Source organism: Schistocerca americana, chromosome 1 (assembly GCF_021461395.2).
Source record: "Schistocerca americana isolate TAMUIC-IGC-003095 chromosome 1, iqSchAmer2.1, whole genome shotgun sequence".
Taxonomy (NCBI): Eukaryota; Metazoa; Arthropoda; class Insecta; order Orthoptera; family Acrididae; genus Schistocerca; species Schistocerca americana.
The window spans coordinates 1,183,304,451-1,183,329,149 of NC_060119.1; the positions used below are offsets into that span (position 1 = coordinate 1,183,304,451).

General features: G+C 36.9%; 1 protein-coding gene across 2 annotated transcripts; it reads left to right on the plus strand.

Annotated features, from left to right (window-relative positions):
• The first annotated feature begins 244 nt into the window (after positions 1-244).
• LOC124619752 (transducin beta-like protein 2) lies at positions 245-24,261 on the plus strand. Of its 2 annotated transcripts, XM_047146342.1 has the most exons (7): positions 252-776; positions 1,028-1,237; positions 9,486-9,709; positions 11,502-11,688; positions 12,918-13,103; positions 20,809-20,994; positions 23,871-24,261. In XM_047146342.1, exons 1-7 carry the CDS (start codon positions 641-643, stop codon positions 24,089-24,091), a joined length of 1,350 nt encoding a protein of 449 aa, XP_047002298.1. In that variant the 5' UTR covers positions 252-640; the 3' UTR covers positions 24,092-24,261. The 2 variants fall into 2 exon arrangements, with proteins under 2 accessions (XP_047002289.1, XP_047002298.1); XM_047146333.1 differs by lacking the exons at positions 9,486-9,709; positions 11,502-11,688; positions 12,918-13,103; positions 20,809-20,994; positions 23,871-24,261 and adding an exon at positions 2,210-5,520 and having other exon boundaries at positions 245-776.
• Positions 24,262-24,699: the final 438 nt, after the last annotated feature.

The window sequence follows — 24,699 nt, forward strand, 5'->3', positions numbered from 1 at the left end:
TGTGAGTGAATTGCATTTCCGCTTTATTCTTTTGCCAATTAGATTTTCATTTCTGAAGAAATTCACGTCTGCGAGTATTAGTCACGCTGTTGGAGTGGACTCGTTTCTGTTTAAAAGGAAACTCGCGTGGCTTCTCCCACTACTGCAAAGGAGTGGGGAGTAAACGTGTGACGTCACTCGTGACGCTTCTGTTCCGCCGGCGTCAGGAGGTGGTAGGAGAAGGCTGAAATTAAGCCGCGAAAACGAAGTCACCTCAGCAGTCAGTTGCAGACCAGCGACGGAGTAGTAAGGTGGATTCCGATTTGGGTGCACATAGTTCGTCCGTATTTGTTTTTGTTGCACATCAAGTTTTCGAGTGTTGTAATTTGAAATTACTCTGTGGGAGTTAAAATTTACCGAGAAAGTTGTTTCTGAGAAGCCTTGAGTTGAAAATGCAGTGCCAGAGGAACTGGCAGAGTGCAGCGGCTCATAGCGGTACAAGGGCGAAACAGAACAGTCATCGGAGCAACTCCCGCTAGGCAGCATCACAGCAGTGTCCCGTTCCCGCCATTCGCCGTAGCAGCAGTAGCGCATACTACTTAGTCAGGTGCAGTCTGCCGCAGTGTTTGGTTGAGCGAAGATCTCGTGTTCTAATTTTTACATGATGTCGGGCACCGGTAGTGGAATTCCAGATTTTCCAATCGTAGTGTTAACTTTCTTCGTTGGGCTTACAGTATTTGCTGTAGTTTATATATCGAAGTTGCTTAAAGCACCTGCAGCTGAAGATTCAACAAAACGTAAGAATTGCATAGTCACATGTCTGTAAAATAATTTCGGATTGGGATCTGTGTTATGTTTAGTGCTGTAGAACCCACGTTAAAAGTCGCGTTTAATCATTATTTTGTTAAATTAATGGGGTAACGATTTTAAGCACATGTCGCCGAGCACGTGTTCATGTTTGTAATCGCTCAGTACTTTGTTTTGCTTCGAATTTTTGTAAGATAGGTATTGTTGTGAAATTTTATTATAATTTATTTTGTCTTTACAGGTAAAGAAACCGAGGTAACGAAGAAAGAAAAACCAGCAGCAAATGTAACACAAAAGCCCAGCAAGAAGAAACACCAGGAAAAGTGGACCAGAGATTCCAAGCAAACTTTTTCTCATCCGTGGCTGTTAACATCACTAAAAGGACATAGTGGAACTGTCTTAGATATGGATTTCAGTAGCAACGGGAAATATCTTGCAACTTGTGCTGAAGGTAAGCTAAACTTTCTGAAAGCAATAAGTTATTCTTAAGAAACTAGGGACATATTGTTGAATTATACTATATGGAATAGGCGTAGTTATGTGGGATATGCTGGTGCTGCATTCAAATGCATAAGTCCGTCTTCGGGAGGAGGTATAGGTGACTCGAAAAGGGTTTCATGATATTAAAGATTTATATACTTTTCGATATATCACGGTCCGTTACACGAACGAAATGGACATGATGATAAATTTATTATCTTCTAACTTTCATGCCGTGTATGTTATGCTTCTGCCGGTTGAAGCCCATGCTGCTACCCACAAAATTCGATATATGGAAAACTGTGATTTGTAGTAATAAATAAAGGTTGTAATAAGACTTATTAAACGATATGCGCATTGGTTGTAATCTATTCCAAGCTGTCGCCAATTATAAATAGGCTATTTAAAGTTCAGGGAATGCAGCACTTATGTATTTAACTAAACTGTAATGGCAAAGTTTCATATTTTCTGTAGTCTAGTTGTAGGTGGGGTGTAATGCTTCTTCAGGAAAATTGTTGGAAATGACAACTGTAAGCTGTAGAATAGAACATACGAACCTTTTAACTGAAATCTATAGAGTGCATATAATTGTAACGCACAAAATTAAGATTGTGGTCTTCATAGATTTCAGATTGAAAGCAAATATGTGATGCACTACAGCTGTTAGTTGGAAATAGTTTGCAGTTTTGTATTAGAGAGAGGGGGGGGGGGGGGTGCGCATAAAACAACGTCGTTTTTGGGGGCAGACATGAACATTTCATACAGAGATAGATGTTCACATAATTTTATAACTTTGTTTACTGTTATGAATTTGCTACAAGCCAATATAATTCATAGTGTAGTTTTGAAGGTATATTTGCATGAGCGATGTAGATTGTAGATATAAAGGTCACAGTCAGTTGAACTGATTGGTGATTGATACCCTCTTTCTATTGCACTAAAGAAGACTCTGAAGAGCTTGATCCTGGTGGAGAGGGCAGTGAGCAAGGCAGTGGCAACAGCAGTGGAAGTGAAGCCAACAAAGAGAACAGCCCTCAGGGCCAAACAGATGGCAACCAGAAAGGTGCTTTGCTAACCCGTCGGCAGAAGAAGAATCGCACACGTCGAAATGATGGGTCTCCTCTGCCTCGAAACAACATTGCAGCTAAGAAGAGCAAAGCAAAAGCCCGGCGCTCTGGTGTCGATAGCAGTGGGAAGCGGAATGGAGCTCCAACACTTCGCCAACATGCGAAGCTGAATTTGTCGGACAGTGACCTTTCAGTGCTTCTTAGACATTACCTCCTCAGCCCTGACCAACTACTTGGGTTGGGTTATCCTGTTGAGAGTGCCTTGTACCCAGGGAGAGCAATAATTTACAAAAATCCGCCATCCAGCTCTAATCCCAATAGCAGCAATGTGTCTTCCTGTATGCAAAGTCCAGACCCCCTCAGGAGTTCATCTCATTTGTTTGATGTGAATGCACGTGAGTTTGTGCCTATGAGTGCAAGATTAGGAAAAGAGCCTTGTTGTCTAAAAGAGGACAATGTGCATGTGAAGAATGAGAATCTAAAAAATACCGTTTTAATTACGGATTTTGTGAAAAAAGATCAGCCTGGGATGGACTACAGTGAAATAGGTGCTGAATGGGATGCCAGCCACAGTACAAAAAGTGAAAAAAATTCCCTTAGTACAGGCAGTGATGGTGACAGTGCTGACAGTGGTATCAATAGAAGTGGTGGTGAAGAAGGGAGCAGTAGTGCCTCACAGGAAGCTTCAGATGTTGACGGTGTCATTGAAGAGGATCAGGGAATTGTTCCTGAAATAAAGCAGTCCACTGTGAACAGCAGTGAAAGAAAACACTTATCAAAAGTAGCAAAAGCAGAAAAACTGTGTGTGAGTGAGGAGAAGAAATGTGTTCGTTGTGGTCGTGGTTTTTTTGTAACAGAAGATGGTGAATACTTAACACAAGAGCATTGTCTCTACCACTGGGGTAAGCTGCAAAGAGTTGTAAGTGCACCATCAAAGGCGTCATCAATGTCTTTGCGTATGGAATACAGCTGTTGCCACGGAAAGCCTAGCAGCAAGGGATGCACAACAGCAAAACTACATGTGTGGAATGGTGTGGGGGTAGGCATTAATGGACCGTTTGATAGTTATGTTCGGACCCGCCCACGGAGAACACATCCTCCGGATGGAAATTATGGTGTGTATGCTTTGGACTGTGAGATGTGTTACACGACACGTGGCCTTGAATTAACAAAAGTTACTGTTGTTGCACCTGATGGACGTCTTGTGTACGATTGTTTGGTGAGACCAGAGAATTACATAATAGACTACAATACTCGGTTCTCTGGTATCACAGCTCGTGATCTCAATAGGCGTGGAGCAACCAAGTCCCTGAAAGATGTGCAGAATGATCTGATGGGCTTCATAAATGCCGATACCATACTCGTAGGTCATGGGCTTGAAAATGATCTTCGTGCCTTACGCATTATACACAGCACTGTGATAGACACTTCAGTGGTTTTTCCACATTATTATGGATTGCCTTACAGACGATCATTAAAATCTTTAGTAGGTTGTTTACTTAAGAGGGATATACAGCAAGACTCGTCAGGACATGATAGTTTTGAAGATGCAAGGGCTTCCATTGAATTGATGCTGTGGAAGGTCAGAAAAGATTTTAGAGCTGTTTTAGAAAAATAGTGAGAGTTAATCAGTGCCTCTTTTGTAATGGTTTCTCACAAGGTGACAAATGCCCAGAGTGCATAGAACACTTTGCAACTGCTCAATTTTCATGTTAATGGAAACCTTCTAAGAACTGTACTTAACTTCGTTACACCAATATTTTGGAGGCTTTCTTTGAGCAATTAGTGAGAATATAATGTACACTGAAATAGATCTGAAAGTGCATTATCTAGTTGACTGTTCGTGAATGCTTGCATTTGAATTTGTTGCTGTGAGATATGCATGCATTCCTTGATTCTAGTCAGATTTTTGTTCCTTTTAATGCAGTTGTGCCATTTTACTTTGGTCAACTGATTTCTATGAATATAGATAAATTCATTCTTTTATTATACTGCCATTCATTTTTGTAGCAGCTGTGAAGTGTAATATAAATTGCATAGCTAATTGGCAAATATTTTATGTACTGTGAAAAGTCTTTGTCACACTTGTTCTGAAATACTTTTTAAATAGGCTGTGGGTGGGAAACAGTAGTTTCAATTTTTCAGAAAAGTATTTGCAAAATTTGTATAACGTTTTCTTTTATATCAGATTTTCTTGAGAACAGACTGTTGGAAGATGTCACCCCCCACATTTTTTGTCGAGGCAGTGTTCATTCCTTGTCTGTGATTGATATAGATTTTTGAGCTGTGTTGTGTATGCACTTAAAAAGACTGTTGTGAGTGAGAAGCACACTTGAGTGTGTAATGTTTTTCAGTTCCATTGTTACGAAGTGACCATTATTTATATTGTGTGATTTGTTGGATTTTGTAGTGAATGGAACTTTGTGTGATTCTGTTTTGTAGAATGTTTGTGTTTTTCGTGGCAGCATTTGAGAATAAGTTGTTACAAGAAGTTGCTAGCTCTGAATTGCCACCTCGTTAATCAATCATTTATTGACAGATGTGTTCGTCTGTCTGAAGCAAGTAAGAGGCAGCAACTGTAGCTTGTTAGTACAAAAACTGTTATGCAGAAATTTGAATGGGAAAAAAGCAGTCATCTTTTTATTATAAAGTTGTTTTATAGTATGTTGGAAGATCATTCTTTGAAGCTGTGTTTATTCTGTATCAATCAAATTTAGGTATCACACAGCTGGCAGAAATGACTGTTTAGCTTGTAATAGATTGTATGTGTGAAATAATTTGTGTAATTTTGTCAGTGATGTGTTAAATTATTTATTTGTAAGTTGTTTTGAAGATCTGCATTTTTTATGTTTTCACCTTATGTTGAACCAAAACAGTATTCTTGAGGTCTTGATGACTGCACATGATACTTTGCTGGTCTTTTGTTTGGAAGGGCCTGCCATTTGAGTTACTTTGTATAGGACGAGAGTATCTTTGATACTCAACAGTTGCTAGGGTTTCCAGTTATGTAATGGGAGAAAGGTTGTTAATTCTTAGATATTGTAAATTGTCATATAAAACTTTTGTAGTTTTATTGGCAGATGTGTATTTTTTCCATTTATTATTCTGTTCTGGTTGGAAAAAAACTTGTATGTAAAGTCTTTTCACCAATTTTTGTACGATTAATAAAAATTTGCATTTAAAATTAGTGCCAGATTCTTACTGACTTTTGATTCCAGTTATTCCTATAGCTTGTTAAAGATTTCAGTGTATGGAATTTGCTGACACATCAAAGCTGTGGAATGAACTTATCAACATTATAAAGTAACAATATACTTTCAGATGTGCCTCCTTATTTCCTGTTGATCTCACAAACAGCCCCCAATGTTGCACATTCATTATTTGCACGTGACGACAGTGGTCATGTCACAATAAAACATATGATCTGCTACACTGAAAATACAATGTTTGTCTTTGGTCTAAAATTATTTTCATTGGTTGCATAAAAAACATTGCACATGTTTAGCTAGACACCTCATTTTGAGAGTTATTGGGTATTTATTATAGGGATCAGTGCAGGCATTATTGGCAGTGGATTCTCGTTGGACACACTGTTAAAATGTGCTGTATACTGTCAAATTTTTTTTTGAGAGGATTTTTTCAAAATGAGAACTATTCATGTGTAGGTTATAGAGGGAAGAAAGTTATATTTATTGGACCATTCCAATTTGCCGATGATTGTTTATTTGGAGCAATAACGAGACAAGTTTTGTTCTTTAATCACTGCCCATTCAAAACACATTGGTGTCCAGTTATACCCCAGTAATCATCTATGTTGGGAGTTTCACACTTTTTTTAGGCACTGGTCGGTTGCAGTTACAGGCTACAGCAATATTCGGCTCTTCAGAGGTAGGTACTACAAGAAGTAACTTTGATGTGAAACTACATAGAAAAGGCTACACCTTACGAACGTATAGGTATAAAAAGAACAGAAATGTAGAGGGCACTCTTGCAAAGTAGTGTTTCGTGATGAGATTGGTTTTGCAGCACAACTGAATCTTTGAGTGGTGGTTGTTGTACTGAAGGCCTGTAATGCCAGAGAAGGCAAGTGTGGTTTATATTGTCATTTGGTCATTATGTAGTAAATGCAGAGAAGTTCTAATGCACCACTAACAGTAAAATTGTTGCCCAAATGTTGCAGTAACTTTGTTTTCATTAAAAAATTGGTTTCTTCAGACTGGCTGCATCAAATTTCGGGTAGGTTTCTATTGAAAATGGTGACAGCAACCAACTACCATTAATTATCCCTCTTATGGAAAATTGGTTTCCCATAGTGGTGGAATAATGCAGCGTAAACCAATCTTAAGCAAAGTAATTTGCTTCATACCTCCTCCCCTTCCAGCAGCTGACGCCAAGCTGTCGGAACTGTTTAAACAGCAGTTAAAAATAAACTGACATCTGTAGCTGAATCTCAAGAGTCAGTTCAAAGCTAGTAAGAGATGTATCTGTTAATTTGTCTGGTTTTTATTTTGTTTATTGATCCATCTGGCATTTTCCATTGTTTGAAATTATCAACATCGGAGAACTCACTTTCTCATGAATTAAGTCGCACTTGATAGTGCCACATTCTCTACAGGGATGAATTGGATCGAATTCCTAACTTACTGCCACATCTTTTCTGTTGGGCACGTGCTCATATCTTGCTTTTTCATACAGCATATGTTGTGTGCTTAATAAATTTCCATATAAAAGTACACTAATACAGTGTATCATCAGATTGGTAGAGGTACTTCTAAAGCTTGTTGATGGTGTTAGTGTCTCAGTACTCAATATTCCACTACTCACTATGAAAATTTATCTCTCTTATGCAGAAGTTTTTTTTAAAAAAAATTGCATTTTAGCTGCTGTCGGTATAAAATCTTCACTGTCAGCAAGCAATGACCCTTTAATAATAAATCTAGGCAGATAGTACTTCTCCAGTGGCAAAGTAAACCATATCTATTTCAGGATTAATGTTGCTGACACTTATCATTGCCCTAGTAAGTGCTGCCCTTCCCTCATTCTTGCTGTGTTACATGATCAATTAATTTAGTGCTGTGTTCAGTGATGATAGCTGCCTGAGCTGGAAAAAAACAGAGGAACATAGAATGCAAAGGTTTGGAAAAAGAAAAGCGCAACTGAATCGTATTAAATTCACTGTTGTCAGCAGTGATTTGTGAGCTGAGAATCTTAGGCTGATAGGAGGTGCTGTAGGTAGAAATATACATATTGATAGGAGGTTGCTAAAAATCAAATTTTAGTGGTGGAAAAGATAATGTTGTACATAAAATATGTGATACTATGTGGCTGAACACACATTGATTACATACGATTAATGCAAATTATCACAAATGTGAGATGAAACTATAAAATAATAACTGACAAAATGAAGATTTTTGTGAGAAACACAGTACCCATTGGTACTCTCGTTCCATAGCAATATTTGCTTAAATGTTGTGCTTTCTGGCACCAATTTGCCATCCTCAGATGTATGTCTATTATTAATTTTGCATGACTACACTAAGAAGTAACTTGTAACTGAAGATGGCAGCATGCTTTCAAAATGTTCCGTGCTAAAGTAAACATAACTGTAAAATGTGATTGAGGCAGCAGATTGTATTGTTTATAAGATTGTGAAGAGTGTCACAGATCTCACCCACAGCCATATAACATGGATACATTTAAAAGAAAAGACTGGTTACAAGTGATACAATTTACTGTGACAATGAGATGTAATAGCAACATTGATTTTAACATGAGTTGTGCATGTGCCAGAGAATGCTGGTGAACTGGCCTCCTTAAACCATTTACTCTCGTTGTGAATTATTACAAAACTTATAATAGGAAGAGCTTGATAATACATTGATTATTGCAATTACGTTTCAAATTCAGGTTTGCTGTTAATAACTGTTAAGGGAGTTAAGATCTTACAACAAAACTGTTATGTGCTTTAGGACAAGTAAGATAAGCAGGTAACTTAAGACCAAGCAGAACATTATATTGTGTGCTGAGGAATGCTGCAGAATAGTTTTAGATGTGGATGGAAGTAACACAACCTTGGAGAAATAAGAATTGGATGGAACAAAGCAATACCTAAAGGCTATTGATTTTTGTTGTGTGGAAGCTATTGACACGACACTAGAATGGTGAAAGAACATATATTAGGAACCATATCTCAAATATCCTCTGGAATCACTTTTAACAATTATAGCAAGTATAGTGATATTCTTGTAATGAGGAGCATCTCATAGTTGCTTGTATAGCCAGCTCTCATGATTGTACAACTTAGTGTAAACCATAGTGTATTCAGTGATAGACCCCAGTTGTAAGCCATTAATCTAAGAACTCAACAACAATTTTTCTCAGTTTCTCAAATGACACCTTTGTTACATACTTGAAATTTCTATTATTTATTGTAGCCAGTCTTTCCCTCGTCATATAGGAACATACATCCATTTGATAATGGTCTTCCGTGAAGTAGAAACTAGTTGCAATTTGCCAACAAGTAGAATCGGTTGTAACTTGGACTGTTACCTTCATCATATGTTACAGTTCATATATTTTCAAGATGCAAAGTAGACAGTGAGAACCCCACCATATTTGCTGAAAGATTATGTGTTTGTCTCATGAATTTTTCTCTACATGTTTCAAATCGTAAAAAAGGAATAAGTCTGCGCCTGAATGATTTCTATAATCTTCTTCTTGTGTATAATTCTTTATACGTACTTATATTAACCATTGGCGCTTATCTATTTTCCTGTTCAGATAAGTAAAACAAGGGAAAAAGAACCATTCGCATATAGTGTATCAATGCACAACATCTTTTTTTACTTATCTGCGACTCATTTGTCCATTCTGTGTACCGTAATATGTCTAGATTTCCTTCTCCTCTACTTTTTTCTGTATGCTGTGCATCAGTCTGCTATAGAGGTGTAGTTACCTTTCCCTTATTTTATGTATTTTTATATCTATCAATATCCATTATTCTTGTTATTCAGATACTAGTTTTCCCCACATGTGACCTGGCTGATCTGAAATTGTATTAAAGACAATTCAGGTATCCATATTGTTTTGATGTTTAGGTGGTTTTAGATGGTGTTCTTAATGTTTAGATGCTTTTTTTCTGTGTTACAGATAGATCAATATTTTTGTGGAGTACTAAAGATTGGAATCAAAGAGAACATAAGTTTGTCCGAATAAATGTTGAATATGACCATGCTACCTTCATAAAATGGAGTCCAGATTCAAAAGCTTTTATCATCCAAAAAGATATGGAAAATGTAATTGAAGTTTACAAAATTTCAAAGAAGGCTGATGGCTGGATAAGTGGTGCTTCCAAAGCAATAGAATTTCCGAAGGTAAGATGGATGCTTTTGGCTGTTGTATATAAATCCATTATCATTAAACGAGTTCTTTTATATGTTAATTGAAAACCAAGCAAAAAATAAATGTATAGTAGTGCACTCCAGAATAACTACATCACTGCAGTAATGGCACATAAATATGAAAGTAAGTTTAGATAGTGTAAGAGCAGACCATTTAACTTTATTCGTTGATGAGTTTGTTTAATTACAATATGAATTAGGACTGCTTACTAAGATGTGGTCCAACGTATCAGCTGTTGACTGGAAGACTCATTTGGTTAGAATATGCATTAAGGACTGTGATTCATATGATACCGAACTAAGGTCTCATCTGAAAGTTATGTTGACCAGTTACAAGGATAAAATCTCATGGCGATGAGCAGAGGCAAACTTTTAGATTCTTTGAACACAGACTAGGGAATCAGTAACATGAAATTGTCATAGCATCATTGAGCATCAAATGATATTGGCATAAAATTGACATGAAAATTTGTGATGATGGTGTGAAGGAAGTAGCTTGCATGACAGATGATGCAAGGTGGATGTAAGCAACACTGTTTTATGAAATTGTCTCACTGTGGAAGGTTAATCCTTTCAGTCACCAAACAAATGCCAAAATTTGATAATTAATCCTAAAACAGAAAATAAACTGAAATAGGTGGTGATGAAGTAGGAAGACAGATGCCGGGCATCTAATTTACCCTCATTCTAATCAGTCTAGTAACCTTAAGAGTCATAAAGACAAACCATGGAAGAGTTTCATATTCCCCAAGGTTTTGTTTAGTACCTATGAGAACATCACACAGTTCATCATCTAATTCATATTGCAGACAGTACAACGTAAGTGTTGCATATCTCGTGCAGTAAACTGTAACTGGAAGAGGGGACATTTCTGTAAAGTGATTTGATGAGACTTCCAATTTCACACTCACTCACTCATTTATGTATCTGTTACTTCAGTATGTGTGTGACATGTGAAAGTAGGAACTGAATTGCCAAACAGTTGCAGAGGGCAGAATTTTATATTTCGGCTGTTGTATTATTTTCTGCAACTCCACTGTCATTATAAAAACTGGCGGATAAGAATTTACTTTTGAATTCGTGGAATGGTTTTCACATTGTTTTCCTTATGCTCATATCAGCCCTGTTCACCTTTTGTTTGTCAACGAGGATTCACTTTTATTAGAGAGTACTTTCTGATTTTGTAGTAACTTTGATAACTTATTAATATTGTTGAATCCTGGTGGGATCGTCCCATTCCTCACTTTATACCACAGCTCAAACTTATCACATGGTCAATAAAGAAACTAAGTTTATGCCAGAGAAATACTACGTTTCGCATCCCAGGACTGAATGCTTTCTTCTGACTGCTCAAGTAGTTTCTAATCATTATTTTGTTGCCCTTTTTAATCACAAATATTTTTCTACCATTTGTAACTTATCATCAACAGTGATTAATAGCCGTAATAGCGCATATGTGTGGGTGCATGCTAATTTGTAGTATGAAGTGATTTCTTGGACATGCAAGAAGTGCTGTTGGTTCATGAAATCGTCTTCACTTCTTGGCTCATATACAGACACATTGCATATTGTGTATTATCCTGATTTGTTTTATGTGGTTCCTATAAATAACAAACCAAGTCCTCAAGTCACTCGATGAAATCCAATAAGGGTGTTGCTTTCGTTTTGAACTATGTTATTCATTGACAGAAGGCAATTCCTGCTATGTGGAAAAATAACTTCTATACATGTTGGAATATTTTCTGAAAAATATTTATTGTTCCAGCTACATGAAGAAGCTGTTATTGGCCTGGGAATTGCTTGCAGTGGAAAGTACATTATGTCATGTTCTAACAAAACTGATCTGTTGATTTGGGACCTTAAGGGACAACAACTAGCCAAGGTTGATACATACCTTATGAATACCCATTGTGCAAGAATTTCACCTTGCGGAAGATTTGTGGTTGCTTCAGGTATGTACAATATTGTAGAAATCTCTGCAAGTGTCTTGCAAGATTCACGACACAATGCATGGCAATAACAATTTAAGAAGTAGCTGTCCCTGTAGAGTGTATGCAAAGAACTATGGTTCATTCATAAGTAGTGATTTTGTGAAATATAAGTAGAGCGGCAGTTAAATTTAAATCAAATATATTCTAGGCAAACCTTAATGGAGGTTTTGTTGCTATGTTGTTATGTTTATTTAGATTATTTTTCCAGTAGCTTGTCAATGTTGAAGGCTTATGAATGCGAGGTCTTCACCTCCCAATATCTCCTGTACCATAATCTTGTATACTGTAATTCATTTGCGTTATAAATAAATTCCTGTTATCATTTGCCAGTACTACATTGTCTCTTGCCTCATCATCTCCAAGTGAATATGCAGCACAAAATTAAGAAAAAAGAGGACTATACTCCAAACTAAAAAGTGAGTCCAACAGCAGCTTCATCCCAATTCAAAAGACAGACATTTGAAAATGACAACAATGCTGTACTTTACTGCAATGTTGTGGTGGATACAAAATAAATTGACATTTTAATCCAACCAATGACAGCCCGTATGGCACTGTGTTGCGATTCAGGAAGTATGTAGCACACCAGTAAATTCAGTAATACCATAATCTTTTCTTGTCACCAGCTGACACTAAATAACTTACTTTTCCTGAAGATGTATATTAAAATTCTGCCACTTAAAATCTTACAGATTTTTCCAAATACAAAACTCTGGTTTCACGTTCAAAGTACACTACGCAGTAGAAGAGAGGAAATTTGATGGGGGAACTGCGTTACTGGATAAGTAAGCTGCATAAGGGAAATACTAATCCCATACTACACAGTTGATTTCTGTTAGTTGACTGTGCAGACCTACTGCCACTCCCTAATATATTCCATTTTATAGCATGATATAGAAGTGAACGGTGAATATAAAGCTCAGAACACTGTGTAGATATTTTTATTTGTACAATAATTTCTTGTATTTCCACGGAAAATTTAAAGTCTTTGTAATATGCATTTGTCTGTTTTTGTGTACCACTTGAGCTAAAAAAGTAATTTATTCTGTCAAAATATTTGTATGTCTTTCTTTGGTTACACCTTACCCCAGTTAAAATGCATGTTTGTTTATCTGGACACAGTAAATTCTTGTTGCAAAATTATTAGCTTATAATAACACATTGTTTTCTTCTGTGTCCTCCATTTGTAGGATTTGCACCAGATGTGAAAGTATGGGAAGTTTGCTTTAGCAAGACAGGAGAATTCAGCCAGGTCAGTCGAGCATTTGAACTTCAAGGACACTCTTCTGGAGTGTATGACTTTGGATTTAGTGCAGATTCATCTCGTATGGCAACTGTTTCAAAAGATGGCACTTGGAAGCTCTACGACACTAACAGTGAGTATTAAGAGCTGGTATTTGCAAAAAGGTTTGTCACTTGCTAAATAATGTTCCTTACAGAAAAACTTTTATTTTCAGGTGGAACTTAAATCTTTCAGATTTGCTCCATAACTGATACTTCTTCACTACTATCCTGAACAATTTACATTTCATACTATAAATGACATATAGACAAAGTTAAATTTACACATCATAAATGAAAGGACAGATGGAGTTGACATAAATAAAAAAATTAGTTTACATATTATTACAATATATAAATGGAAGTGCTAAGTTCTGTCTGATAAATGCATTTTACAGATGTTCTAGTAATGGAATTTTTTTGAGGCACGAACTTCTATGTGAACAGCATGACAACTGAGTACTGATTTAGTTATATTTATGTTAGGAATTTTGAGGAGTACTCATAAAGCTATGAACAAAGAACTGTAGAAGTGGAGGAAGAAGAGAAAGGTCTCAAATAACTGCAATAGCAAATAATATTTTAATTCCGTAACAGTTGTCAGACGGGAGAATTGTAGGGTGCTAGTCTGAAAGGTGTAGGAGGGCACAGACTAAACTGGAAGCTTTTGCCGGTTTACAGATCCACACACATTAACTTTTTAGCCATTCAGAGACAGCGTAAATTCAGTAGTGCATAAATACCCTGATTGTGAGACTAAAATAAGAGAGATTAGTAATTAATTGTATCAAAGGAAGGTTAAATCGAGAAAAACAATATTGGCTGGTTATAATTAAAGTGCAGCTACTCAAGAAGGTCCAGTGAGGCCTATAGTTATCGTATGGCAACAAAACTTGGTAGATAAGTTAATGTGGAACCAGTGTATGCTGGAGAACAATGTTCCAGTTTCAGTCATCAGGTGCAAATGTGGCACTGTACACTGCTTATATGATAGGACTGACAAGCAATAACGTGAGTGAACAGTATGCGTATGGAGAAGAGAGAGCATGCACTGTTAGTAAAACTGTTTTATGTGAGTGGCAGCAGTAACAGTGCTGCATGGAGAGTATATTGCTGACTGATGGGTCAGAGTAGAGGCCCAATGTCTTTAAATGGTGTAAAGAAGATGAGAATGAAATTGGTCCACACGGGTGAGCTTGGTGTTGTACCTGGAAGCAGAAGGCTTCCTTCCCAGTGGAAGTTATTGTTGATGCTTCTGTTGCTGTAACTGACCATGGATAATATGCCCTGGGTGGCGCTAGTGCTCATGCTGTGTTCAAGAATCGTCCATCCCATGGTCAACAGGAAAGTTTTGCTGTCCATTTTTACATTGGTTGGCATGGGAAGAAGTTGATGACATGTGGCTGTGCAATATTCTGTGGAGTGACAAGGCACGTTTTACACTACAGGGTGCAGTGAATACATTGCCAAATTTTGGGTACTGTTAAATGACATGTTATGCACAAAGAGCCATTACACTCACCATATGTGACTCTTCGGTGTGGATTCACAAGGGCCTTAATACTTGGTACATTCCTAGAAGGGAATAAACCCAGAAGACCTGTCAGGTGACATCTGCACATTACCGAGACCACCTTGTACAGCATGTTATTCCTGCTTTGAAAGAGCAGAACTTTTTGGAAACCACTGTTTTCATGCAAGATGTGGCAACACCTCATATTACTCACACAGTAAAAGATCTGCTTAATGCATCTTTACAAGAACATGTTATCCTCAGAGGTTTTTCAGATGCATGGCCTGCGAGATCAGCTGGACTTAATCCATGTGACATTTGGCTCTGATGATACCCAAATGAACTCTTTTACCAGGGGCATACTCAGTCTCTACCTGATCTAAAGGCCAGTATACAGGAGCATGTTGCTTAGATTCCTGCGGAACAGCTGTGAGCAACTGTTTCGTGGATGCTGCATGTCTTTGATGTCTCCGGTGTCAACATTATGCCTTTCTTACTTGTTTGATCTTTTCTGCTCACATCCCACACCAAGTCCATTACATATCAAAATGTGTTTGCGTGTCATTCTTACATTCACAGCACCGGATTGACACTTGCTGGAAAAAATTGGAGCTAATTTTATCCACTGTAAATCAGTTCCACATTAATGCATTAGCATACCTACCAAGTTTCAGTGCTACACAATGACTACAGCCCATGCTAGACCTCCGTGAGTTGTTTCACTTTAATTGTAACCATCCGGTACATTTTGAGACAGAATTTCTATCCAATTTTTACCTTCAGGAGGGAAAATATGTAGCACTACCAACAGACAAATAAGAAAGTAAAGATGGCACATATCCTAGTTTTCAGGATTAATAGCTTCTTCCTTGGGGAGAAGAAAAGAGTATGCTGAAGGTTAAACAGGAAACATGTAACTCAGATCGCAGGATAAGAGGGATCCACCTGTAGTAAAGATGAAGGAAGATAAAAATGAAAGGGGAGGTGTCAAAGAGAGTGAGTCAGAGCTGGTACATTGGTGAAAGAGTTTAGAGTGGATATAGACGCATGGCTGCAAGCAAGGGGTTAACTACAGCCATAATTTTTCCCGGGGGCATGAAGGTTTACTGTATGGTTAAATGATGATGGCATCCTCATGGGTAAAATATTCCAGAGGTAAAATAGTCCCCCATTCGGATCTCCGGGCGGGGACTACTCAGGACGACATTGTTGTCAGGAGAAAGAAAACTGCCGTTCTACAGATCGGAGCGTGGAATGTCAGATCCCTTACTCGGGCAGGTAGGTTAGAAAAATTAAAAAGGGAAATGGATAGGTTAAATTTAGATGTAGTGAGAATTAGTGAAGTTCGGTGGCAGGAGGAACAAGACTTCTGGTCAGGTGAATACAAGGTTGTAAATACAAAATCAAATAGGGGTAATGCAGGAGTAGGTATAAAAATGGATAAAAAAATAGGTGTGTGGGTAAGTTACTACAAACAGCATAGTGAACACATTATTTTGGCCAAGATAGATACAAAGCCCACGCCTACCACAGTAGTACAAGTTTATATGCCAACTAGCTCTGCAGATGATGAAGAGATTGATGAAATGTATGATGAGATAAAAGAAATCATTCAGATAGTGAAGGGAGACGAAAATTTAATAGTCATGGGTGACTGGAATTCAATAGTAGGAAACGGTTCAAATGGCTCTGAGCGCTATGGGACTTAACTACTGAGGTCATCAGTCCCCTAGAACTAAGAACTACTTAAACCTAACTAACCTAAGGACGTCACACACATCCATGCCCGAGGCAGGATTCAAACCTGCAACCGTAGCGGTCACGCGGTTCCAGACTGTAGCGCCTAGAGCCGCACGGCCACTTGGGCCGGCATAGGAAAAGGAAGAGAAGAAATGTAGTAGGTGAATATGGAATGGGGCTAAGAAATGAAAGAGGAAGCCTCCTGGTAGAATTTTGCAGTGAGCATTACTTAATCATAGTTAACACTTGGTTCAAGAATCATGGAAGAAGGTTGTATATAGGGAAGAGTCCTGGAGATACTGGAAGGTTTCAGATAGATTGTAGAATGGTAAGACAGAGATTTAGGAACCAGGTTTTAAATTGTAAGACATTTCCTGGGGCAGATGTGGACTCTGACCACAATCTATTAGTTATGAACTGTAGATTAAAACTGAATAAACTGCAAGGTGATGGGATCTGAAGACTGAGTTTCAGGGAGAGCATTAGGGAACGATTGACAGGAATGGGGGAAAGAAATACTGTAGAAGAAGAATGGGTAGCTTTGAGGAATGAAATAGTGAAGGCAGCAGAGGATCAAGTAAGTAAAAAGACGAGGGCTAGTAGAAATCCTTGGGTAACAGAAGAAATATTGAATTTAATTGATAAAAGGAGAAAATATAAAAATGGAGTAAATGAAGCCGGCAAAAAGGAATACAAACGTCTCAAAAATGAGATCGACAGGAAGTGCAAAATGGCTAAGCAGGGATAGCTAGAGGACAAATGTAAGGATGTAGAGGCTTATCTCACTAGGGGTAAGATAGATACTGCCTACAGGAAAATTAAAGAGACCTTTGGAGAAAGGAGAACCACTTGCATGAATATCAAGAGCTTTGATGGAAACCCAGTTCTAAGCAAAGAAGGGAAAGCAGGAAGGTGGAAGGAGTATGTAGAGGGTCTATACAAGGGCGATGTACTTGAGGACAATATTATGGAAAGGGAAGAGGATGTAGACGCAGATGAAACGGGAGATATGATACTGCGTGTATAGTTTGACAGAGCACTGAAAGACCTGAGTGGAAACAAGGCCTCCGGAGTAGAACACATTCCATTAGAACTACTGACAGGCTTGGGAGAGCCAGTCCTGACAAAACTCTACCGTCTGGTGAGCAAGATGTATGAGACAGGCAAAATACCCTCAGACTTCAAAAAGAATATATTAATTCCAATCCCAAAGAAAGCAGGTGTTGACAGATGTGAAAATTACTGAACTATCAGTTTAATAAGCCACAGCTGCAAAATACTAACATGAATTCTTTACAGACAAATGGAAATATTGGTAGGATCCGCCCCCGGGGAAGATGAGTGTGGATTCCGTAGAATGTTGGAACACGTCTGGCAACACTGCACCCTACAACTTATTTTAGAAAACAGATTAAGGAAAGGCAAACCTACATTTCTAGCATTTGTAGACTTAGAGAAAGCTTTTGACGATGTTGACTGGAATACTCTCTTGCAAATTCTGAAGGTGGCAGGGGTAAAATACAGGGAGCAAAAGGCTATTTACAATTTGTACAGAAGCCAGATGGTAGTTATAAGAGTTGAGGGGCATGAAAGGGAAGCAGTGGTTGGGAAGGGAATGAGACAGGGTTGTAGCCTATCCCCGATGTTATTCAATCTGTATATTGGGCAACCAGTAAAGGAAACAAAAGAAAAATTCGGAGCAGGATTTAAAATCCGTGGAGAAGAAATAAAAACTTTGAGGTTCACTGATGACATTATAATTCTGTCAGAGACAAGAAAGGACCTGGAAGAGCAATGGAATGGACAGTGTCTTGAAAGGAGCATATAAGATGAACATCAACAAAAGCAAAACAAGGATAATGGCATGTAGTCAAATTAAGTTGGGTGATGCTGAGAGAATTAGATTAGGAAATAAGACACTTAAAGTAGTAACGGAGTTTTGCTATTTGGGGAGCAAAATAACTGATGATGGTCGAAGTAGAGAGGATATAGAATGTAGACTGGCAATGGCAAGGAAAGAAGAAGAGAAATTTGTTAACATTGAGTATAAATTTAAGTGTCAGGAAGTCATTCCTGAAAGTATTTTTATGGAGTGTGGATATGTACGAAAGTGTAACGTGGACGATAAATTGTTTAGACGAGAAGAGAATAGAAGCTTTTGAAATGTTGTGCTACGGAAGAATGCTGAAGATTAGATGGGTAGATCTTATAACTAAAGGAGGTATTGAATAGAAGTAGAGATAAGAGAAATTTGTGGCACACTTTGATTAGAAGAAGGGATCGGATGGTAGGACATGTTCTGAGGCATCAAAGGATCACCAATTTAGTATTGGAGGGCAACGATGAGGGTAAAACTCGTAGAGGGAGACCAAGAGTTGAATACACTAAACAGATTCAGAAGGATGTAGGTTGCAGTAGGTACTGGGAGATAAAGGAACTTGCACAGGATAGAGTAGCATGGAGAGCTGCATCAAACCAGTCTATGGTCTGAAGACCACCACCACCAGCACAACAACAACAACAACAACAACAACAACAACATAGACGCACAAAGACAGCCACTTTGCTTTGCTCCATGCACAAACAGAAAACTGCAGGAAATGGCTAAAGCTGGCACAAAGTAACCTCTACCAAGCAATGTGCAGATTTTATATATTGATTGTGTGAGTTAAAAGTGTGGTGAGTATCTCGAATATCAGAAGGTGGGTCATTGTAATCTGTCTAGTCCAAACATAAAATATAACACCCTAACATCCATGTTCAGGATCTCATCTTTCTTTGTAAAAGGCTATGAATTATGAGGAAAGAAGGAGAGAAAAAAAGGAAAATGTGACAAAAGTATATAGAGAATGAATAGATGTACAGGTACAAGGGGAAGGTAAATTAAATCTTTTGATGAGAGGGGTGAATGGAAATAAATTTGTAATTGTAAAGACATGGAAGTCGTAAAGAAATACAGTGAATAAATTTTAAGTAAATTAAAAATAAATTAAAAATTGACAAGAAAGAGTAGAAAACATAAAAAATAGCAGCTTGTGATAGGTGAAGAAAAGAGTAGAAAATGTTAAAGCTTGATAATTGTTTAAAACAAATGGAGAAAAATATAGCAATAGAGAGAACAACACACTAAGGTAGCAAGAATAGAAGGGAGGCATGATAAGTAATAAGTGTTCGTTTGGGCTATATTCAAGTTGTGAGCATTGGGTGCAACTCAGGAATTACTGTACTGGGCAAGATTTTTTTCATTGAAGCTTTTTCTTAATCATTTTTATGTAGTATTTTAATCGGGCAAGAAGAAGTAAATTGATACTTGAAGCAGTGCTAGTTGCAACCCAAGTTCTCTTTTAACTATGAGGCAGTTTTCATACAAGAATAGTGTGAAAATTAGATGACTGAGATAGTTCTGACAGTGAAATGAGAAATGTGAAAATTATAGTGAAAGCAGAACAGTACTACAAATCTTCTGCAGCAAGTGATGATCTGTCAAAAAAAAAAAAAAAAAAAAAAAAAAAAAAAAAAAAAAAAAAGACAGCTAGACTGTGATGAGTCATACTTTACAAAACCACAATAAGTATTGATATTTTACATTATTTTGTGTGTTGGTTGTATAACTCCTATTTGTGGCTCATAAAAGATTTGCAAAAAACTCTGTTGTTGTTTGTAAGCACATTCATTCTGTAGCACACAACGGATAAGTAGCCTAACACAATCTCAATTTCATATGGCCCGATATGGAGGCTTGCAAACAGTCATTCTTTCTGCACAGTATTCACTAGTCAAGTAGGAAAGGGGGAAATAGGAGTGATACGAGAAGTTCCTTCTGTGATGCACAATGAGGTGGCAAAATAGAGGTAGGCCTATATGGAATAATCTTACATTCACTCAGAACATAAAACTTGAAGAATAGGCAAGGATGGTAAGGAAGTTAATGGAGACTCACTCGTGGACAGTTAATGTGTCGACCATAATGTTTCTGGCCTTTAACCCAGACTTAAAATATGTTGAATAATTTCAGAAAAATCCATAAAATGCATGCGAATGATTGTAATGGTCCAATAAAATCTGCAACTTAACATAATATAAGGAAGTCTGGCTAAGTAAGGTTGAGCTATGTTACATTAAAATGCCATGTAAACTGTAAGATATTCATTGAGTCAGACCTTGTAGGATGAAACTTTGAAGGCCACTGTGGTTTGATAAGTAAACTATAGTGTTTATACTTTTATTAAATATGTATAGATACATATAAGTGTGAGTGTTAATATTTTGCACTTCTCTTACCTTACACTATTTCTGAATGTTATTCATGCATAACTTTGCATTGGAGATCCACCTCATGGGGCAACATATTCCAAACAGTAAATTAGGCATATAGATGTAATTTCAGGGGTGCATGTATCTGTTTGAGGCTACATAAAAATTGTCTATTGGAAGAAAATAAGATTAGTAAATGATGAAAGGTGATACATCTCAACATTTTAGGATTTTGTCTGCAGTTGTATTACTTTGGTTTTGTTTTTCAATAATTTTTTTATTTTATTTTTCAGTTGAGTACAAGAAAGGAGAAGACCCTCACTTGTTAATGACAGGCAATTATAAACATGAAAATGTCCCTGCTCGTTTGGCCTTGTCACCAAATGGCGATGTAATTGCTATTGCCAGCAACAACAAGCTAATGTTCTATTCTGCTCTATCAGGAAAATGTGACAAAATAATAGAGAACATTTATACAGGTACAGAAGTTTATGATTTAACTGGGAATACCATTAATTTATTTTTTATATAGAACTTTTTGGTAACTCTTAGTTTCTGTGTAGGCCTACTTCATTATAATCATAATTAATTTCAAGCAAGCTGTTGGACTAATAAAATGCTACAGGAGAATTGCAACAGCAGGCATAAATTCCAGAATGCTAATAAAGAGTTCCAGGGGAAGCAGTATGTTAGAGAGGGAATAAGTAGTAGTAAAGCATCATAAATTACTGTACTTTCTGGTGATAAAGTGGCAAGGGCTAGTAAGAGAGAGCCTGAAGATTACCAGAAAAAGAAAATTGTGCAAATTTATCATCAGTTAATTAGCTTCATGTCCATGGATCATTTATATGATAAATCATAATTATGTGGAATTAGTCATTTTACATACACATCACAACTTAATTTTTAAATATGGCTGCATGTTGAACATTTATAATTTTTTTTATTCTACAGATGTGAGTTAGTAATTTGTATCCACCACCTCTTACAAATTATAGTAATAGAAATTTTTCTACGGAATAGAATGAATTGTCAAGGAGAAACCTTTTTAGTTTGTTTTCAAATTTTACTTTGCTATCTGTCAGACATTTTATGTCACTGAGTAAGTTATCAAAAATTTTTGTTGCAGTGTTATGCACCCCTTTTTGCACTAAAGAGAACCTAAATGTGGAGGAATGGACGTTATTTTTCCTTCTGGTATCGTAATTATGTACATCATTGTTCCTTCTGAACTGCAGTGAGTTATTTACAACAAACTTCATGAAGGAATAAATATATTGTGAAGCAGTAGTCAGAATGCCCAACCCCTTAAACGGATGTCTACAAGATGATTGTGGTGTGCACCACATATTACTCATACAGCATGTTTTTCAACAATGAAAACTTTCTTTCTTAAAGTTGTGTTACCACTGATCATAATACCATATGACATTATTGAATGAAAATATGCAAAATATGTCAACTTACTGATTTGTCTTTCCACAAGATTTTCAGTGATTCTTAGTTCAAATGTGGCTGAATTGAGATGTTTTAGGAGTCCCAAAATGTGCGTTTTCCATTTTACATTCTCATCAGTATGAACATCTAAGATTTTTGAAGTTTCCACCCTATTTTTATTCTCTCACAGCGTGTTATTCTCATCATTGGTTTAGTACCTATAGATAATTGAGGGCGAGACCGTTCATGGAAAACTACTCGATGATACTTTTACGAACATTGTACTATTTCTTCTGTTACTCTATGATGCTTATATTATTAAAATACTAGTGCCATCTAAGACAGAATATCATTTACGTATATGCTGAATAATAGTGGACCTAAGAGTCAGTCTTGGGGAAACCCATATGTGATTTCTCCCCAGTCATAAAAATTTCCGTGGAGTGCATTGGTTGAATTACTAAGTACAAATTTCTGTAATTTTTTGGCTAGATATGACATTATCCACTTTTTGACTATATCATCAGTCCCATAAAAATGCAATTCTTCATGATGAATATTGTGATTCACAAAAACAAATGCTTTAGATAGGTCATAGAAAACACCAACTGTTGATGTTTTATTATTTAATGCTTGTAAAATTTGGTGAGTGAACATGTAAATGGCATTCTTGGTAGCACAACTCCTCTGAATTCCAAACTGTGATTTGCTGAGGATATTATTGTTGTTTAGGTTAGATGCTGCTCTAGAATAAATCACTTTTCAAAAATGTTGGAAAATAAAGTCAGCAGTGAAACAGGTTGGTAGTTATTGACATCTATATGTGTATGTTTCTTTTGGAGAGGTTTGACGATAACGTATTTCAGTATCTTTGGAAAAATGCCTTGAGTTGGTGATCTTCATCATCAACATTTAAGACTGATTATGCCTTTCAGCGTTCAGTCTGGAGCATAGTCCTCCTTATAAAATTCCTCCATGATCCCCTATTCAGTGCTAACATTGAGTTGGTGATGCATTATATATTTCAGATAAGACAGGGCTTATTATATGGGAATAACTCTTTTGTACTCTATTGTATACACTATTAAAACCAGACAAGCTTTTATATTTTGAGATCTGTATGTAGTTGTTTATTATTTTTATTCACTTTCGCTCCCCTACCTTCTTTGTTTTCCCCTTCTTCTTTTATATTTTGTCAGCATCAAGCACGTTGAGACTCTTGCATATTTTTTTTTACTCATTGGTTACCTGTAGCTCATTGTTAGTGTTCTGGAATTTACATCTTGCCCATTAAAGCTCATTGTTACCTCAAGTTCCTGTCTTTGCACCATGTGTTTTCCTATTACTTGGGATTTAGAGTGCATTTTCATTTCATTGATAACTGAAACATCTTTACTGGTCTTCTCCCAGTTTTCTGTTTCCAAGCACCACTTACTAAAAAGAATTCCAAAACATATAAATCCAATTTCGGTGTGTTAATTTGTGCAATTGTCAGCCCAATTCTGGTTGTTCCTGTTTGCAGAGCTAAGAAATAGATTACCATCTTCTGTTTGTTATACTGTTTATAATAATTTTTACTTCGATATTTTGAATTTATAACTTTACTTAAACAACAGTTATGGAAAGTATAGATTGTTACTCACTGTAAAGATGACACATTAAGTTGCAGACAGGATCAACGAAAGGACTGTTAAACATTAAGTGTGTGTGAGGTGAGCTTGCTTGTTTGACTGCATGCGTGTTTTTCTTTTATGGTGAGGGCTTTGACCAAAAGCTTAATTTGAAGTCTCTTTGTTGTGCCTATCTGCAACTCAATGTGTCACATTTACGGTGAGTAGCAAAGTACTCATTCCATAGTTGTTGACAGTCCAACCTGGATTTTCCAGTGTTTGATTTTAACTTTACTTAATGTTTTCAGGCCCAATAACTGCAGTACTATTTGACTCACTTGGAAAGTATGTACTCACAGCTGGGGAGAGACATGTTAGAGTGTTTCATAACGTGACAGGCTATCGAACATTTATTGCAGCCACTAAAGAAAAGTTCCGTCAGTCAGTTTCATCAGCCCAGAAGGAAAGAATGACTAAACAGATTGAGGAAGCAGAAGTCTTCTTGAAGAGTATAGGCGAGAAAGCCTGAATTTGCCTACAGTTGTTAACAGAAGATGTTATAATCTGATAAAAAAATCCAGATGAAAGCAATATTTTTTGCATTATAATTTTTTACAATATTTTCTAATACAGACTGTCATTAAAATGGCAGTAATTTTGTACTGAACAACATGACATTAAAAAATTCTGGAGCAATAATTCGTTTTGAATTTTGAATCACCTGTAAGTTACATTATTTCTTCTTTCAGTATCTTTTTGTTACATAATACAAAATACTTCCTTTTTTCATTTTTATGTAATAACAACACAGAAAAACTGCAAGGACTGGATGAAAATATGGAAACATCAAAAACACAACACACTGCCAAACTTAATACAGTGTAGGAAACCCACTGGCATTCAAAACAGCTTCCAATCATCTCAGAATGGATAAATACAGGTTCTGTATGGTTTTAAAGGCAACCTTATACCATTATTCCTGCTTTGAGAAATGGTAACTGTGGTGGCCTGTGGAGGTACAACTCATTCTAGTTCTTTCAAAACCTGCACTGGATGATGTAAGCTGTTTGAACAGGGACCCTGTTGTCTTGGAACAGAGCATTAGCATTGGGTGCACATTGTATCATGGAATGGACC

Bases quoted from the DNA above. Each gene is read 5' to 3' on its own strand.
- LOC124619752 (XM_047146333.1), top strand. From the start codon at position 641: ATGATGTCGGGCACCGGTAGTGGAATTCCAGATTTTCCAATCGTAGTG. The intron at 777-1,027 runs GTAAGAATTGCA...TTGTCTTTACAG, and splicing joins AGCTGAAGATTCAACAAAAC to GTAAAGAAACCGAGGTAACG. The intron at 1,238-2,209 runs GTAAGCTAAACT...ATTGCACTAAAG, and splicing joins TCTTGCAACTTGTGCTGAAG to AAGACTCTGAAGAGCTTGAT.